At 42.4% G+C, this 19,784-nt stretch overlaps 1 protein-coding gene across 1 annotated transcript in view; it reads left to right on the top strand.

Moving 5' to 3' along the window:
• The window catches only part of LOC135363533 (uncharacterized), a 217,677-nt gene that overhangs the window by 32,483 nt on the left and 165,410 nt on the right, over positions 1–19,784 (top strand). Inside the window, exons 16-29 of the mRNA XM_064584015.1 lie at positions 1,334–1,443; positions 1,975–2,164; positions 3,779–3,890; positions 5,255–5,430; positions 6,814–6,975; positions 8,509–8,618; positions 9,144–9,333; positions 10,971–11,061; positions 12,335–12,510; positions 13,896–14,057; positions 15,568–15,677; positions 16,208–16,397; positions 18,055–18,166; positions 19,407–19,582. Of these exons, the coding sequence (XP_064440085.1) occupies positions 1,334–1,443; positions 1,975–2,164; positions 3,779–3,890; positions 5,255–5,430; positions 6,814–6,975; positions 8,509–8,618; positions 9,144–9,333; positions 10,971–11,061; positions 12,335–12,510; positions 13,896–14,057; positions 15,568–15,677; positions 16,208–16,397; positions 18,055–18,166; positions 19,407–19,582 (2,067 nt within the window). The remainder of the gene's footprint in view (positions 1–1,333; positions 1,444–1,974; positions 2,165–3,778; positions 3,891–5,254; positions 5,431–6,813; positions 6,976–8,508; positions 8,619–9,143; positions 9,334–10,970; positions 11,062–12,334; positions 12,511–13,895; positions 14,058–15,567; positions 15,678–16,207; positions 16,398–18,054; positions 18,167–19,406; positions 19,583–19,784) is intronic.

A 19,784-nucleotide genomic window follows, 5' to 3' on the forward strand; every position in this document is an offset into this window, starting at 1 on the left:
CAAATACTTTCTGTTTTCACCACACACAGCCATCCGCACCTTCACTCCTGAAGACTCCATGCAAAATGCTAATACTGAAATGACTACAGTCATGATAATAAATTTCAAAATACGCACTGACACAAACACACTGTTTACCAAAGCAGACATCCTGACCACCCTCCTAATGAAGGCAAACTTTCCAAAAGAAATAGAACAGGGAAAGAATTTAATCCATGCACCTTTGCACTTATGAACAGCTTTGAACAACCCTATGTTAATGTAGTACTGACTACAGTCTTAGAATCTCAATCACATTTGGTCTTCCCTTGTCCCCCATTAATGTTCGAAGATGTGATAAATAGCAAAGTCCAGAAATGACTTCGGTAACCACTCCTACACTGGGGCCATAGTGATATCCAGTAGTAATATACATATAGGCATCAGGAGACAGGAGAGGAATGAGAATACACTAGGTAGCAAGATGAGTGTTGCGCTCTGTAAGGTGCACACATGGAATCTATTTTCTAGCAAGAGTTGGTAGGTTCTTTCCTGTTTCTGTGTTATAAGCACTGACTAGGAGGAGCGTGAGCACTTGTGGGTATAGTGCTTAGACATTTCTAAAGTTTTCTCTTCCTGAAGTTGACAGATCTTGGTGGAGAATCAGACTCTGCAACCTTGGCCTTGATAATATCATGGCAAACTAACTGGACAATTGTCCTAAACTAGAAATGAATCTATCCTCAGGACCACAGTGAGTCTGCCATTAGACTCTCGACTTTTAGACAGTTAAGAAAAGGAAGAATGAAGCAATTGTGAGAGTAGCTTTCTTCCAGGGAACACACATACCCCGAATGAGAAGACCTACCTCTTGCCTAATGTGTGTGCAAGAGCCCACCTGTTTGTGTTTTGATTGTTTCAGGGCTTTTCTTGCTAGAATTAAGAGCTAGCACTGTGTCTAAACCAAGCAACATGGGTATGTGTATTTCTGGCCAAGAAGCTAATAGGATTTAGGATGGTCTATAGCCAGACCCTGTCAGTTTGTGGTACTTTGCAAAAAAAGCACACACAAAAAATAAGTTCCAGATGATAGAAGGGAGCTTTATCTTCATTTCCACCACAGGCTAAGCTCTGCTTTTATGCCTCTAAGTTTTAGTGGGAGAAAATCCAAGCATCTGCTGCTGCATGTGCAAGTCAATGGAGAGTCAGAGCCGAGCACCGTGTGGGTCACAATTTGGATATCTGTGAAGGAAGTGGGGGCTGAACTGAATTTTTTAACTACATATTTTCTCTGGAATATTTCCAATACATATTTTCTATAATATATATACATAGTTTTTTTTATCTCCCTAAGGATTTTCTTAGAAATATCCATGGAAGTATATTTTTATCTGATCTCTATGACAAATGGCTCGGTGTTATTGATCAAGGCAACGAAGAGGAGAAGATAACTGCAGCCCAGAGGTAATGATGCAATAATTACTCTACTCTGGTCACATCTCCAAAATACAGCCAACATACTATCAGGAAAACATTGACTTACGTTTTGCAGCTTTGCCCACTATAATCATGACCAATGCCAAAGAGTTTCAATTCTTCACACCCATGGGGGCCAGGTTCATAATAGAGGCACACTTTAGGGCTTTTATCATTCTTCTTCTGATCTTATTAATTTGGAATCCTTGGCCGTTTTACATCTTATGGGTACATGAAACTGTTAGAGGAAATCCCCTGGTCCAAGACAGATGCAAGAACATCAGTTGCCAGGGCTATGACCTTAAAGGTCTGTCAAACATTTAACTAACCAGAGAAGTTTTTATCTGGCTCATGAACTGAATTCAGTGCAACAATTTTGCATACATTCATGCCTGGAACTCTGCTACACCGGGTTGTGTGCTAGATATACAAGGATGTATCCTGTTCCCTGTCTCTGTTTTTCCAACCTCCTAAGTGGAATCACTTGCCTAATTTAAATGAGTATTTTTCTAACCTTAGGCTTTTACCCCAGCTGCCAAGAGGAAATGTTGTTCTCTTGCGATACCTTTTTGGAGTGTTATACAACATTGAGCAACCTCCCTCATCCACTCAGATGACAGCTTATAATTTATCAGTGTTTATAACCCTAAGCGTTCTTTACGCACCTGATTCTGGCACCTTAGAATTGGAAGACAACTTGATAAAACAGGTAATGAGAGCTCTCATTTTTGTCCCCCAGGGGGTAGAATCCCTACTTTGAACCGGACATGTGCAGTAGTAACTCTGACGGATGGAACTTTGTGAAGTGCACATTTTCATTACGCCCCTGTGGAGTGGCAGAGTTCTTTATCCTACTCTGGTGGGGTCTGGGAAGGGGTGTCGTTAAACGGGAAACTCGGAGCAGTCGAGTCACTTCTTCCCCCTCCAGGAGACTAAACACTAGACTGACTAAACGAGAGAGAGAAGAGTCGTGTGATACGATAGAAAGGAACGTGGGCTTTGGAGCTTCACTAGTCAAGGTTCAACTCTCAGCCTAATCCCTGAGGGACTCGTAACCTTGGGCAAAGCCATGGTTTCCTCACTACACAATGGCGACAACAGCCAGCTCCTCTGGTCATGACAGGCATATCCTGGGTGGCTTGGGCAATATGAGCCCCCATGGCTCCAAACACATTGGCCTTCCTCTGCCAATAGTGGCTCTCTAGAAAAGTACTTGGCTACTATTTCACCTCTGCTACATCTTATGGAAACTAGCAAAAGATTCCACACCATCCTAAGAAGATGACAGGTCTTCCCCAAGCTCACACAGAGAGAGCCAGCATGAGGCAAACCAATGTGTGAGAAGGGACTGAAGTTAGACAGACAGATACATTTTCTCTCCAGCTGTGTGGGTTTTCCCTCACAACCCCACCAAAATCTCTGCTTCTCAACTTTAAGATACTTCTTCATTTAAGAAATGGTTTTCTTAAGTTTTTGTTCATACTTTATAAAGTTTCATAAGATGTTATACATCAGTTACAGCTCAATAAAACTGGAAACAAAATTTAAAAACAAAAAACAGGTAAACTTTAATAAGGTAGGCTACTTTGAATATTATCCTAGTTTTATTTATTTTTGGATATGTATTTCTTTGAGAGAGGGAAAGAGAGCGTGAGTGGGGCAGGGGCAGAAGAAGAGGGAGAGGGAGAAGACCAAGCCGATTCCCTGCTGAGCCCAGAGCCGAAAGTTGGCTCCATGTGGGGCTGGATCTCACCACCATGAGATTGTGATCTGCGCCGAAATCAAGAGTCCGACGCTCAACTGAGGGGCCCCGAAATTTATCCTAGGCTTAAAGATGTAACCACTGATCCCAAAATGTTAGCTATGAAACTAGGCCACGCATTATAACTTTAGCCCACGGATGAGCAGTATTTCAAAATGTGTACCCAAAGTACACGGGAAAGCATCAGTCATTCTAAGTTATTTCCTAGAGAACTCTGGTCTCTATGTTTTTGGTTTTTTTTTTTTAAGATTTGATTTATTTACTTGACAGAGAGGGAACACAAGGAGGGAGAGTGGGAGAGGAAGAAGCAGGCTTCCCGCTGAGCAGGGAGCCAGATATAGGGTTGATCCCAGCACCCTGGGATCTTGACCTGAGCCGAAGGGAGATGCGTAACTGACTGAGCCACCCAGGTGCCCCTGGTTTCTACGTATTTTTATCAACTCTGAATTTTTCTGACAAGTCCTTCCCGTTTTTCCTTAGATCCAAGGTCTATATACAAAATGTGTTTAAAACTATGGCCTATGGAAAAGAACACCTCATTTTTGTCTTTTTGTGTTACAGATTTCTCTTGTACAATTTCTCCTTGAAAATTGCCTCAGGATATTTGGAGAAGACATCACTTCCCTCTTGGGAGAGAACTCAATGAGTCGTGGTAACAGCGAGAAGGCTGCAGGTACCGGGAGTAATTTAATTGGCTTTAGTGAGAAGCAGACAGCAAGGCTGCCAAGGGTCATGGGAGATGCATAGACAGTGCTGTTCTGGAGCCCAGCGCATCGCCAGGGCAATGATTTCCATGTGCTCCTTCTTCCAAAGGCTGGCTCAACAGGTCAAGGGAGGTTCCACACTGTTGTGAGACCAAAGAAAGGATAAGATGAGGTCTCTGACTTCAACAAGTTTCTAGTGTAGATCATAAAGGCATTAGGACTCATCATGGTATGCTACAGTGTTTGGGATTTTTTTCTAACAAAATTCTAAAAGGGTGCTATACATATACATACATATATATTTATATATATATGTATATATGTAATAATGAATCAGAAAAGGCTCAGTACAGGATGTATGTATATGTATGTATATATTTGTATATATATGTATATATATATGTAAAACACATCATACATGTGTATGTAGTTATATATAATATATAATTATATACTTATAGTATATAAATATATTATCATAATATATATATTTATGTATATTAGAAGTACTCTGGTTGAAGCCAGAGAAGGGGCCTTTCTTCCCCTCCGTCCTCTTTTGGCTCAGGGGCTCTTGAGGCACCACAGGATTCCAGTGCCCTTTGAAATGGGTTGAAAAGAACTGTCATCATTGAGAAAAAAGGACTTGACTTGATGTCAAACTACCTCTCCAGAGTGTAAATTCCTGTGCCCGCATTTACCAGCTATATTATCTTTGGCCAGTTATACCAGCTCAGCATCAGTTAATTCATCTCTAAATATGGATAAAAATAATGTCTAAATCTTAGAATTGTTGTGTAGAATAAATAAGATGATGGATGTAATCCCAAAAAAGCCATTAATAAGACTAGGAGAAGTGCCCCTGAGACTAGAGCTAGTATGTTTTGAGCCTAGCTAATAACAGCTGTCAGCAGTCCACCTTGGAAGGTAGACTTTCGATTCAGAACCTGGAGACACGTATCATCAATCCCTCCATATTTCTGACATTTCTTGGTTTTATGATGCTTACCACATTGCTTTGAGGAAATCTTTAGGAAAATACAAGTCATCAGGAATTAAGATGAGTCTGGGGCACCTGGGTGGCTCAGTCGTTAAGCAACTGCCTTCAGCTCAGGTCATGATCCCGGGGTCCTGGGATCGAGCCCCGCATCGGGCTCCCTGCTCTGAGGGAAGCCTGCTTCTCCCTCTCCCCGTCCCCCTGCTTCTGTTCCCTCTCTCGCTGTCTCTCTCCCTCTGTCAAAATATAAATAAAATCTGTAAAAAAAAAAAAAAAAAAAGGAAGAAGTTTCAGCGTATTAAAAAACTACTACTACTAGTACTCTCTCTTCTTCCTTAGACTCCGGCAAGAAAACTGTGACAAGCCGTTCTTTCAGAGACAGGGCCTTTTGGTGGGGCTCCAGCACTTGCCAGCAGAACCAGTGCACAACCCCACATTCTGCAAAGCCAGGACAGCTCTTTGGAGTTTCCCTCATGGTTGTGTGTTATAAAGACAACCTGGCCTTCCCAATTCTGGTAGGTCATCTCATTTTGGTCTTCTATAGCTCTTCTGAGGTGGGGAAACTCTGAGAGGCCACGTGTCCTCATCCAAATCTATCCCCAAATGGAGAAGTCATGAAACAGCCCCTGGCTTTGGCTCAGAAGCTCTATTACTGTTATTTCAAGGAACAGAATCTGACTTAGGTCCTGCAGAGTCATGAGGCAAATACAACAGGAAAAGACATTCTTCTCCATTCCACGTGGGTCTTGTTTCCACAAAGACATGCGGAGGCTTGTTCAGATCAGTCAAAATGGACTCTGTGTATGTGAGTCTCTGAGAGTCCACCTCATCTTCACACTCTCCCTTCATTGCCTTCCTGCACTCACATGAGTCTCAAGTCTCCTTCAGCGGAGTCTACTCAGTCTAACAACTGCAAACATCTGACACGAGCATAGACTCATCCTCTGGCAAATAGGAATCTGTTTATGCTAACAGAATATGTCCAATGAAAGCCACAGAGTTTGGCCTGTGTTATCTCAAACTGCTGTAATGAATTGTCAGTGTGGACATTCACTGAGTATTTGGTGTCTCTGCAAGCACTGTAGGTATGTAGGGAACGTTTTGCTAGCTATGAAGAAATGTATCATATTAGCTACTTTGTTACCTGCTAGCTACTACCCCAGTTCCTTGCATCACAGCAAATTTAGGGGCTAGCTAGGATTATCATCCTCCGCACTGCCTAACCGAATCAGAAAAGCCTCAGTACAGGATGTATGTGCCCCAGCTCACACAATAGATAAGTAGCATAATAGATTTCAGATCCGTTGGATTCCCTGAGTCCAGCCCTTATTAAGATTCTACACAGCAGGGAGAGGACACGAAGATAGAGCAAAAGACAATGAAAGACTCATGAGAAGGCAGGGTAATCAGAGAAGGACAAGAGAATTTTTTAGCCTGACTTTAAAAGAGGGAACGAAATAGAACAAGTACGAATGGAGTATACAGTCACTTAAAGAGAAATAAAAAAAGGGAAAAGAGTATGTCCTAAATAGACTTCCATACTTGCGGAAGAGCATCTACGTAAGGGAATAATGAGAAAAGAATGGTAAAGTAGGAAACAGACGGTGATTCCGCAAAGGCCTTGAAGCAGAGAAGTTTGATTTAAAAGTGGAAACTCAATGGAAAGGAAAATCTGATTAAAAGAAGTGTTTAAAATGTTTCAATGTATGACTGTAAAATGGATATATGGGTAGAAAGTATATAGAGAGACACTGGAAAAACAACAATCTAAATTGACTTTAGTCCTTCCCACTCTAAAACAGTGTACCATTACATTCCCCTCCTCTTTCAAAACGGGCAAGCTTGTGCTCTGCGTTTGTGGATATGAGATCCCAAATACTTTTCTTTTCTTCCTACAGGGTATGCTTTCCTTTATTAATCAAAAAGAGCCACTCACAGACGGCGTCTTCAGAAACTCAGCCAATATAAAATCCTGCCATGTCCTAAAGGAGAAACTAAATTCTGGGGTCAAAGTGAACCCGTACAGCGAATCTGTTCATGTGGTTGCATCCGTCTTAAAGGTACGGAAGGTTCTAGCATTATCCACACGTGAGTAACTGAAGCGATGATTGGTGTCCTTCATCATGACTGCTCAAGAACCATAAAAGGCATAATAGATTAAGAACCTGACAAGCTGTAAAATGCTTGACAAAATCAAAATTTAAGGAAGCTACTTTAGGAGTTAAAAGCCCCATGTGTTAGAAATACTTTCTGTTTTCACTACGCACCGCCCTCCCCACCTTCACTCCTGAAGAGTCCATGCAAAATACTAATACTGAAATGACTTCTAGTCATGATAATAAATTTCAAAATACGCACCGATACATACACACAGTTTACCCATGAAAACATCCTCACCACCCTCCTAATGAAGGCAAACTTTCCAAAAGAAATAGAACAGGGAAAGAATTTAATCCATGAACCTTGGCACTTATGAACAGCTCTGAAAAACCCTATGTTAACGTAGTAATGACTACAGTCATAGAATCTCAGTCACATTTGGTCTTCCCTTGTACCCCATTAATGTTCGAAGATGTGATCAATAGCAAGGTCCAGAAATGACTTAGGTAAGTAACCACTCCTACACTGGGGCCATAGTGATATCCAGTAGTAATATACATATAGGCATCAGGAGACAGGAGAAGAATGATGATACACTAGGTAGCAAGATGAGTGTTGCCCTCTGTAAGGTGCACACATGGAATCGATTTTCTAGCAAGAGTTAGGAGGTTCTTTCCTGATTCCGTGTTATAAGCACCGACTAGGAAGAGGGTGAGCACTTGGGGGAGAGTGCTTAGACATTTCTAAAGTTTTCTCTTCCTGAAGTTGACGGATCTTGGTGGAGAATCAGACTCTGCAACCTTGGCCTTGATAATATCATGGCAAACTAACTGGACAATTGGCCTAAACTAGAAATGGATCTATCCTCAGGACCACAGTGAGTCTGCCATTAGACTCTCGACTTTTAGACAGTTAAGAAAAGGAAGAATGAAGCCATTGTGAGAGTAGCTTTCTTCCAGGGAGCACACCTACCCCGAGTGAGAAGACCTAGTTCTTTCCTAATATGTGTGCAAGAGCCCACCTGTTTGTGTTTTGATTGCTTCAGGCCTTTTCTTGCTAGAATGAAGAGCTAGCACTGTGTCTAAAACAAGCAACATGGGTATGTGTATTTCTGTCCAGGAAGCTAATCGAATTTAGGATGGTCTATAGCCAGACCCTGTCAGTTTGTGGTTCTTTGCAAAAAAAAAACCACACACAAAAACTAAGTTCCAGATGATAGAAGGGAGCTTTATCTTCGTTTCCACCACAGCCTACGCTCTGCTTTTATGCCTCTAACTTTTAGCGGGAGAAAATCCAAGCACCTGCTCCTGCGTGTGCAAGTCAATTGAAAGTCAGAGCCGAGCTGTGTGTGGGTCCCAGTTTGGGTATCTGTGAAGGAAGTGGGGGCTGAACTGAATTTTTTAACTACATATTTTCTCTGGAATATTTCCAATACATATTTTCTATAGTATATATATATATATTTTTTTTTTTTTTTCTTTTATATCCCTAAGGATTTTCGTAGAAATATCCAAGGAAGTATATTTTTATCTGACCTCTATGACAAATGGCTCGGTGTTATTGATCAAGGCAACAAAGAGGAGAATATAACTGCAGCCCAGAGGTAATGATGCAATAATTACTCTACTCTGGTCACATCTCCAAAATAAAGCCAACATACCATTAGGAAAACATTGGCTTACGTTTTGCAGCTTTGCCCACTATAATCATGACCAACGCCAAAGAATTTCAATTCTTCACACCCATGTGGCCCAGCTTAAGAATAGAGGCACGCTTTAGGGCTATTATTGTTCTTCTCCTGATCTTATTGTGGACTCCTTGGCCGTTTGACACCTCTGGATCCATGCAACTTGTAGACGAAATTCCCTGGTTCAAGACACATGCAAGAGCATCAACTGCCAGGGCTATGACCTTAAAAGTCTGACAAACGTTTAACTAACCAGAGAAGTGTTTTTCTGGCTCAGGAACTGAATTCAGTGCAAGAATTTTGTCTACATTCATGCCTCGAACTCTGCTAGAGCGGGTTGTGTGCTAGATATACAAGGATGTATCCTTTTCCCTGTCTGTTTTTCCAACCTCCTAAGTGGAATCACTTGCCTAATTTAAAAGTGTGTTTTTCTGACCATAGGCTTTTAGCCCAGCTGCCAAGAGCAAATGTTGTTCTCTCGCGATACCTTTTTGGAGTGCTATACAACATTGAGCAACATTCCTCATCCAATCAGATGACAGCTTATAATGTAACCGTTTGTACAGCCCCAAGCGTTCTTTACCCACCTGATTCCGGCAGCTTGGAATTGGAAGACAACTTGATAAAAAAGGTGATGAGAGCTCTCATTTTTGTTCCCCAGGGGGTAGAATCCCTACTTTGAACCGGACATGTGCAGTAGTAACTCTGACGGATGGAACTTTGTGAAGTGCACATTTTCATTAGGGCCCTATGGAGTGGCAGAGTTCTTTATCCTACTCTGGCGGAGTCAGGGAAGGGGTGTCGTTAAATGGGAAACTCGGAGCAGTCGAGTCACTTCTTCCCCCTCCAGGAGACTAAACACTAGACTGACTAAACGAGAGAGAGAGGAGTCGTGTGATACGATAGAAAAGAACCTGGGCGTTGGAGCTTCACTAGTCAAGGTTCAACTCTCAGCCTAATCCCTGAGGGACTCGTAACCTTGGGCAAAGCCATGGTTTCCTCACTACACAATGGCGACAACAGCCAGCTCCTCTGGTCATCACTGGCACATCCTGGGTGGCTTGGGCAATATGAGCCCCCATGGCTCCAAACACATTGGCCGTCCTCTGCCAATTGTGGCTCATCTAGAAAAGTACTCGGCTACTATTTCACCTCTGCTACGTCGTATGGAAAGTAGCAAGAGATTCCAGAATATCCTAATAAGATGACAGGTCTTCCCCAAGCTCACCCAGAGAGAGCCAGTATGAGGCAAAGCAATGCGTGGGAAGGGACTGAAGATAGACAGACAGATACGTTTTCTCTCCAGCTGTGTGGGTTTTCCCTCACAACCCCACCAAAATCCCTGCTTCCCAACTTTAAGATACTTCTTCATTTAGAAATGGTTTTCTTAAGTTTTTGTTCATACTTTTAAAGTTTCATAAGATGGTATACATCAGTTACAGCTCAATAAAACTGGACACAAAATTTAAAAGCAAAAAATAAGTAAACTTTAATAAGGTAGGTTACTTTGAAAATTATCTTTGTTTTATTTATTTTTTGATATGTATTTATTTGAGAGAGGGAAAGATAGAGCGTGAGCATTGCAGGGGCAGAAGAAGAGGGAGAGGGAGAGGGAGAAGCCCAAGCCGATTCCCCGCTGAGCACGGAGCCCAAAGTTGGCTCCATGTGGGGCTGGATCTCACCACCATGAGGTCGTGATCTGCGCCGAAATCAAGAGTCAGACGGCCAACTGAGGGGCCCCGAAATTTACCCTAGGCTTAAAGACGTAACCACTGATCCTAAAATGTTAGCTCTTAAACGAGGACACTCAGTATAACTTTAGCCCACGGATGAGCAGTATTTTAAAATGTGTACCCAAAGTACACGGGAAAGTATCACTCTTCCTAAGTTATTTCTGAGAGAACTCTGGTTTCTCTGTGTTTTTTTTTTTTTTTTAAACTTGTATTTATTTACGTGACTGAGAGAGACACAGCGAGAGAGGGAACACAAGCCGTGTGAGTGGGAGAGGGAGAAGCAGGCTTCCCGCTGAGCAGGGAGCGCGATGTAGGGCTGATCCCAGCACCCTGGGATTATGACCTGAGTCGAACGCAGACGCTTAGCCGACTAAGCCACCCAGGCGCCCCTGGTTTCTACATATTTTTATCAACTCTGAATTTTTCTGAGAAGTCCTTCACATTTTTTCTTACAGCCAAGGTCTGTATACAAAATGTGATTTATAACTATGCCCTATGGAAAAGAGCACCCCATTCTTGTCTTTTTGTGTTACAGATTTGTCTTGTACAGTTTCTCATTCAAAATTGCCTCAGGATATTTGGAGAAGTCATCACTTCCCTCTTGGGAGAGAACTCAATGAGTCATGGTAAGAGCGAGAAGGCTGCAGGTACCGGGAGTAATTTAATTGGCTTTAGTGAGAAGCAGACAGCAAGGTTGCCCGGGGTCATGGGAGAGCTGTTCTGGAGCCCAGAGCATTACCAGGGCAAGGATTTCCATGGGCTCCTTCTTCCGAAGGCTGGCTCACAGGTCAAGGGAGGTTCCACACTGTTGTGAGACCAAAGAAAGGATAAAATGCGGTCTCTGACTTCAAGAAGTTTCTAGTGTAGATCATAAGGGCATTAGGACTCATCATGGTATGCTACAGTGTTTGGGAATTTTTTCTAACAAAATTCTAAATGGGTGCTATATATCTATCTATATATAGAACATCACACATATATATGTAGTTATATATATATATATATAATATATAATTAGATACTTATACTATATAAATATAATCATAATATATATATTTATGTGTATTAGATGTGCCTTGGCTGAAGCCAGAGTAAGGGGGCTTTCTTCCCCTCCCTCCTCTTTTGGCTCAGGGGCTCTTGAGGCACCACAGGATTCCAGTGCCCTTTGAAACGGGTTGAAAGAACTGGCATCATTGAGAAAAAAGGACTTGACTTGATGTCAAAAAACCTCTCCAGAGTGTAACGTCCTGTGCCCCCATTTACCAGCTATATTACCTTTGATCAGTTTTTCTAGCTCAGCATCAGTTTATTCATCTCTAAAATGTGGATAAAAATAATGTCTAAATCTTAGAATTGTTGTGTAGAATAAATAAGATGATGGATGGAATCCAAAAAAAGCCATTAATAGGACTAGGAGAAGTGCCCCTGAGACTAGAGCTAGTACGATTTGAGCCTAGCTAATCACAGCTACCTGGCAGCAGTCCACCTTAAAAGGTAGACTTTCGATTCAGAACCTGGAGACACGTATCATCAATCCCTCCATATTTCTGACATTTCTTGGTTTTATGATGCTTACCACATTACTTTGAGGAAATCTTTTGGAAAATACAAGTCATCAGGAATTAAGATGAGTCCGGGGCGCCTGGGTGGCTCAGTCGTTAAGCGTCTGCCTTCAGCTCAGGTCATGATCCCGGGGTCCTGGGATCGAGCCCCGCATCGGTGTCCCTGCTCCGAGGGAAGCCTGCTTCTCCCTCTCCCCCTCCCCCTGCTTGTGTTCCCTCTCTCGCTGTCTCTCTCTCTGTCAAAATATAAATAAAATCTGTAAAAAAAAAAAAAAGGAAAAAGAAGGTTCAGCGTATTAAACAACAACTACTACTACTAATCTCACTTCTTCCTTAGATTACGGGAAGAAGACTGTGAAAAGCCGTTATTTCAGAGCCAGGGCCTTTTGGTGGGGCACCAGAACTTTCCAGCACAACCAGTGCACATCCCCACCTTCCGCAAAGCCAGGACAGCTCTTTGGAGTTTCCCTCATGGATATGTGTTATAAAGACAAGCTGCCCTTTCCAATTCTGGTAGGTCATCTCCTTTTGGTCTTCTATAGCCCTCCTGAGGAGGGGAAACTCTGAGAGGCCACGTGTCCTCATCCAAATCTATCCCCAAATGGAGAAGTCATTAGACAGCCCCTGGCTTTGGCTGAGAAGCTCTGTTACTGTTATTTCAAGGAACAGAATCTGACTTAGGTCCAGCAGAGTCATGAGGCAAATAGAACAGGAAAAGACATTCTTCTCCATTCCACTTGTATCTTGTTTCCACAAAGACCCACCGAGGCCTGTTCAGATCAGTCAAAATGGACTCTGTCTGTGAGTCTCTGAGAGTCCACCTCATCTTCACACTCCCCCTTCATTGCCTTCCTGCACTCACATGAGTCTCAAGTCTCCTTCAGCAGAGTCTACGCAGTCTAACAACTGCAAACATCTGACACGAGCATAGACTCATCCTCTGGCAAATAGGAATCTGTTAATCCTAACAGAGTATGTCAAATGAAAGCCACAGAGTTTGGCCTGTGTTATCTCAAACTGCTGTAGTGAATTGTCAGTGTGGACCTTCACTGAGTATTCAGTGTCTCTGCAAGCATTGTACGCGATGTAGGGAACGTTCTGCTAGGTATGAAGAAATGTATCATCCTAGCTAGGATGTTACCTGCTAGCTACTACCCCAGGTCCTTGCATCACAGCAAATTTAGGGGCTAGCTAGGATTATCATCCTTCGCACTGCCTAAACGAATCAGAAAAGCATCAGTACAGGATGTATGTGCCCCAGGTCACACAATAGATAAATAGCATAATAGACTTCAGATCCGTTGGATTCCCTGAGTCCACCCCTTATTAAGTTTCTACACAGCAGGGAGAGGACATGAAGATACAGCAAAAGACAATGAAAGACTCATGAGAAGGAAGGGTAATCAGAGAAGGAGAAGAGAGTTTCTGAGCCTGACTTTAAAAGAGGGAAGAAAATAGAACAAGTAGGAAAGGAGTATACAGTCACTTAAAGAGAAATAAACAAATGGGAAATGAGTATTTCCTAAATAGACTTCCATACTTGGGAAGGAGCATCTATGTAGGGAATAATGAGAAAGAAATGCTAAAGTAGGAAACAGATGGTGATTCCCCAAAATCCTTGAAGCGGAGAAGTTTGATTTAAAAGTGGAAACTCAATGGAAAGGAAAATCTGAATAAAAGAAGTGTTTAAAATGTTTTAGTGTATGACTGTAAAATGGATATTTGGGTCGAAATTATATAGAAAGACACTGAAAAAAAAAACAATCTAAATTGACTTTGGCCCTTCCCACTCTAAAACAGTGTACCATTACATTCCCGTGCTCTTTCAAAATGGAGGCAAGCTTGTGCTCTGCGTTTGTGGATATGAGATGCCATGTACTTTTCTTTTCTTCCTACAGGATATGCTTTCCTTTATTAATCAAAAAGGGCCACTCACAGAAGGCGTCTTCAGCAAATCAGTCAATATAAAATCCTGCAGAGTCCTAAAGAAAAAACTAAATTCTGGGGTCAAACTGAACGCGTACAGCGAATCTGTTCATGTGGTCGCATCCGTCTTAAAGGTAGGGAAGGTTCTAGCATTATCCACATATGTGTAACTGAAGCTATGAATGGTGTCCTTCATCATGACTGCTCAAGAACCGTGATGGGCATAATAGATTAAGAACCTGACAAGCTGAAAAATGCTTGACAAAATCAAAATTTGAGGAAGCTACTTTAGGAGTTCAAAGCCCCATGTGTTAGAAATACTTTCTGTTTTCACTACACACCGCCCTCCCCACCCTCACTCCTGAAGACTCCATGCAAAATACTAATACTGAAATGACTACTAGTCATGATAATAAATTTCAAAATTCGCACCAATACGTACACACTGTTTACCCATGCAAACATCCTCACCACCCTCCTAATGAAGGCAAACTTTCCAAAAGAAATAGAACAGGGAAAGAATTTAATCCATCCACCTTGGCACTTATGAACAGCTCTGAACAACCCTATGTTAACGTAGTAATGACTACAGTCTTAGAATCTCAGTCACATTTGGTCTTCCCTTGTCCCCCGTTAATGTTCGAAGATGTGATAAATAGCCAAGTCCAGAAATGACTTAGGTAACCACTCCTACACTGGGGCCATAGTGATATCAGTAATAATATACGTAAAGGCATCAAGAGACAGGAGAAGAATGATGATACACTAGGTAGGAAGATGAGTGTTGCCCTCTGTAAGGTGCAAACATGGAATCGATTTTCTAGCAAGAGTTAGGAGGTTCTTTCCTGATTCCGTGTTATAAGCACCGACTAGGAAGAGGGTGAGCACTTGTGGGGAGAGTGCTTAGACATTTCTAAAGTTTTCTCTTCCTGAAGTTGACGGATCTTGGTGGAGAATCAGACTCTGCAACCTTGGCCTTGATAATATCATGGCAAACTAACTGGACAATTGGCCTATACTAGAAATGGATCTATCCTCAGGACCACAGTGAGTCTGCCATTAGACTCTCGACTTTTAGACAGTTAAGAAAAGGAAGAATGAAGCCATTGTGAGAGTAGCTTTCTTCCAGGGAGCACACCTACCCCGAGTGAGAAGACCTAGTTCTTTCCTAATATGTGTGCAAGAGCCCACCTGTTTGTGTTTTGATTGTTTCAGCCCTTTTCTTACTAGAATGAAGAGCTAGCACTGTGTCTAAAACAAGCAACATGGTATGTGTATTTCTGTCCAAGAAGCTAATAGGATTTAGGATGGTCTATAGCCAGACCCTGTCAGTTTGTGGTACTTTGCAAAAAAAGCACACACAAAAAATAAGTTCCAGATGATAGAAGGGAGCTTTATCTTCATTTCCACCACAGCCTAAGCTCTGCTTTTATGCCTCTAAGTTTTAGCGGGAGAAAATCCAAGCACCTGCTCCTGCGTGTGCAAGTCAATGGAGAGTCAGAGCCGAGCTCCGTGTGGGTCGCAGTTTGGGTATCTGTAAAGGAAGTGGGGGCTGAACTGAATTTTTTAACTACATATTTTCTCTGGAATATTTCCAATACATATTTTCTATAATATATACACATATTTTTTTATCTCCCTAAGGACTTTCTTGAAAATATCCCGGGAAGTATATTTTTATCTGATCTCTATGACGAATGGCTCGGTGTTATTGATGAAGGCAACAAAGAGGCGATGATAACTGCAGCCCAGAGGTAACGATGCACTAATTACTCTACTCTGGTCACATCTCCAAAATACACCCAACATACTATCAGGAAAACATTGGCTTACGTTTTGCAGCTTTGCACACTATAATCATGACCAACGCCAAAGAGTTTCAATTCTTCACGCCCATGGGGGCCAGCTTCAGAATAGAGGCACGCTTTAGGGCTATGATTGTTCTTCTCCTGATCTTATTAGTGTGGAGTCCTTGGCCGTTTTACACCTTCTGGATCCTTGAAACTAGTAGACAAAATTCCCTGGTCTAAGACAGATCAAGAGCAACAATTGCCAGGGCTATGACCTTAAAAGTCTGTCAGACATTTAACTAACCAGAGAAGTGTTTATCTGGCTCAGGAACTGAATTCAGTGCACCAATTTTGTCTACATTCATGCCTGGAACTCTGCTACAGCGGGTTGTGTGCTAGATATACAAGGATGTATCCTGTTCCCTGTCTCTGTTTTTCCAACCTCCTAAGTGGAATCACTTGCCTAATTTAAAAGTGTGTTTTCCTGACCTTAGGCTTTTAGCCCAGCTGCCAAGAGCAAATGTTGTTCTCTTGCGATACCTTTTTGGAGTGCTATACAACATCGAGCAACATTCCTCATCCAATCAGATGACAGCTTATAATTTATCTGTTTGTATAGCCCCAAGCGTTCTTTACCCACCTGATTCCGACAGCTTGGAATTGGAAGACAACTTGATAAAAAAGGTAATGAGAGCTCTCATTTTTGTCCCCTGGGGGGTAGAATCCCTACTTTGACCCGGACATGTACAGTAGTAACTCTGACAGATGGAACTTTGTGAAGTGCACATTTTCATTAGGCCCCTGTGGAGTGGCAGAGTTCTTTATCCTACTCTGGTTGGGTCTGGGAAGGGGTGTTGTTAAATGGAAAACTCAGAGCGGTCGAGTCACTTCTTCCCGCTCCAGGAGACGAAACCTAGACTGACTAAATGAGAGAGAGAAGAGTCGTGTGATACGATAGAAAAGAACCTGGGCTTTGGAGCTTCACCAGTCAAGGTTTAACTCTCAGCCTAATCCCTGAGGGACTCATATCTTTGGGCAAAGCCATGGTTTCCTCACTACACAATGGCGACAACAGGCAGCTCCTCTGGTCATCACTGGCACATCCTAGGTGGCTTGGGCAATATGAGCACCCATGCCTCCAAACACATTGGCCTTCCTCTGCCAATTGTGGCTCATCTAGAAAAGTACTCGGCTACTATTTCACTTCTGCTACATCATACGGAAAGTAGCAAGAGATTCCAGAATATCCTAATAAGATAACAGGTCTTCCCCAAGCTCACCCAGAGAGAGCCAGTATGAGGCAAAGCCATGCGTGAGAAGGGACTGAAGTTAGACAGACAGATACGTTTTCTCTCCAGCTCTGTAGGTTTTCCCTCACAACCCCACCAAAATCTCTCCTTCCCAACTTTAAGATGCTTCCTCATTTAAGAAATGGTTTTCTTAAGTTTTTGTTCATACTTTATTAAGTTTCAGAAGATGGTAAACATCAGTTACAACTCAATAAAACTGGAAACAAAATTTAAAAACAAAAAATAAGTAAACTTTAATAAGGTAGGCTACTTTGAATATTATCCTAGTTTTATTTATTTTTTGATACGTATTTATTTGAGAAAGGGAAAGAGAGAGCGTGAGCGGGGCAGGGGCAGAAGAAGAGGGAGAGGGAGAGGGAGAGGGAGAGGGAGAAGCCCAAGCCGATTCCCCGCTGAGCACGGAGCCCAAAGTTGGCTCCATGTGGGGCTGGATCTCACCACGATGACATCGTGATCTGCGCCGAAACCAAGAGTCAGACGCCCAACTGTGGAGCCCCGAAATTTATCCTAGGCTTAAAGACGTAACCGCTGATCCCAAACTGTTAGCTCTTAAACTAGGCCACGCATTATAACTTTAGCCCACGGATGAGCAGTATTTTAAAATGTATACCCAAAGTACACGGGAAAGTATCACTCCTTCTAAGTTACTTCTGAGAGAACTCTGGTTTCTATGTGTTTTTGGGGTTTTTTTGGGTTTTTTTTAAGCTTTTATTTACTTGACTGAGAGGGACACAGCGAGAGAGAAAACACAAGCTGGGGGAGTGGGAGAGGGAGAAGCAGGCTTCCCACTGTGCAGGGAGCCCGATATATGGCTTATCCCAGCACCCTGGAATTACGACCTGAGCCGAGTGCAGATGCTTAACCGACTGAGCCACCCAGGCGCCCCTGGTTTCTACATATTTTTATCAACTCTGAATTTTTCTGAGAAGTCCTTCCCATTTTTTCTTAGATCCAAGGTCTGTATACAAAATATGATTTATAACTATGCCCTATGGAAAAGAGCACCCCATTCCTGTCTTTTTGTGTTACAGATTTGTCTTGTACAATTTCTCATTGAAAATTGCCTCAGGATATTTGGAGAAGACATCACTTCCCTCTTGGGTGAGAACTCAATGAGTCATGGTAACAGCGAGAAGGCCGCAGGTACCGGGCGTAATTTAATTGGCTTTAGTGAGAAACAGACAGCAAGGTTGCCAGGGGTCATGGGAGATGCTTAGACAGAGCTGTTCTGGAGCCCAGAGCATCGCCAGGGCAAGGATTTCCATGTGCTCCTTCTTCCGAAGGCTGGCTCACAGGTCAAGGGAAGTTCCACACTGTTGTGAGACCAAAGAAAGAATAAGATGATGTCTCTGACTTCAAGAAGTTTCTAGTGTAGATCATAAGGGCATTAGGACTCATCATGGTATGGTACAGTGTTTGGGAATTTTTTCTATCAAAATTCCAAATGGGTATAACATCATACATATATATGTAGTTACATATATATAATATATAATTAGATACTTATAGTATATAAATATATAATAATATATATATTTATGTATACAAGATGTGCTCGGGTTGAAGCCAGAGCAAGGGGCCTTTCTTCCACTCCCTCCTCTTTTGGCTCAGGGGCTCTTGCGGCACCACAGGATTCCAGTGCCCTTTGAAACGGGTTCAAAAGAACTGGCATCATTGAGAAAAAAGGACTTGACTTGATGTCAAACTACCTCTCCAGAGTGTAAATTCCTCTGCCCTAATTTACCAGCTATATTATCTTTGGCCAGTTATTCCAGCTCAGCATCAGTTTATTCATCTCTAAAATGTGGATAAAAATGATGTCTCAATCTTAGAATTGTGGTAAAGACTAAATAAGATGATGGATGTAATCCCAAAAAAGCCATTAATAGGCCTAGGAGAAGTGCTCCTGAGACCAGAGGTAGTATGATTTGAGCCTAGCTAATCACAGCTACCTGGCAGCAGTCCACCTTAGAAGGTAGACTTTCGATTCAGAACCTGGAGACACGTATCATCAATCCCTCCATATTTCTGACATTTCTTGGTTTTATGATGCTTACCACATTGCTTTGAGGAAATCTTTAGAAAAATACAAGTCATCAGGAATTAAGATGAGTCTGGGGCACATGAGTTGCTCAGTCGTTAAGCGTCCAGCTTCAGCTCAGGTCATGATCCCGGGATCCTGGGATCAAGCCCCGCATCGGGCTCCCTGCTCCGAGGGAAGCCTGCTTCTCCCTCTCCCCCTCCCCCTGCTAGTGTTCCCTCTCTCGCTGTCTCTCTCTCTCTGTCAAAATATAAATAAAATCTGTAAAAAAAAAAAAAAAGGAAAAAGAAGGTTCAGCGTATTAAACAACAACTACTACTACTAATCTCACTTCTTCCTTAGATTACGGGAAGAAGACTGTGAAAAGCCGTTATTTCAGAGCCAGGGCCTTTTGGTGGGGCACCAGAACTTTCCAGCACAATCAGTGCACATCCCCACCTTCCGCAAAGCCAGGACAGCTCTTTGGAGTTTCCCTCATGGATATGTGTTATAAAGACAAGCTGCCCTTTCCAATTCTGGTAGGTCATCTCCTTTTGTTCTTCTATAGCCCTCCTGAGGAGAGGAAACTCTGAGAGGCCACATGTCCTCATCCAAATCTATCCCCAAATGGAGAAGTCATTAGACAGCCCCTGGCTTTGGCTGAGAAGCTCTGTTACTGTTATTTCAAGGAACAGAATCTGACTTAGGTCCAGCAGAGTCATGAGGCAAATACAACAGGAA

Source organism: Mirounga angustirostris, unplaced genomic scaffold (assembly GCF_029215605.1).
Source record: "Mirounga angustirostris isolate CCGP_5_RB_7025 unplaced genomic scaffold, mMirAng1.0.hap1 SCAF_2, whole genome shotgun sequence".
In the NCBI taxonomy this organism is placed as follows: domain Eukaryota; kingdom Metazoa; phylum Chordata; class Mammalia; order Carnivora; family Phocidae; genus Mirounga; species Mirounga angustirostris.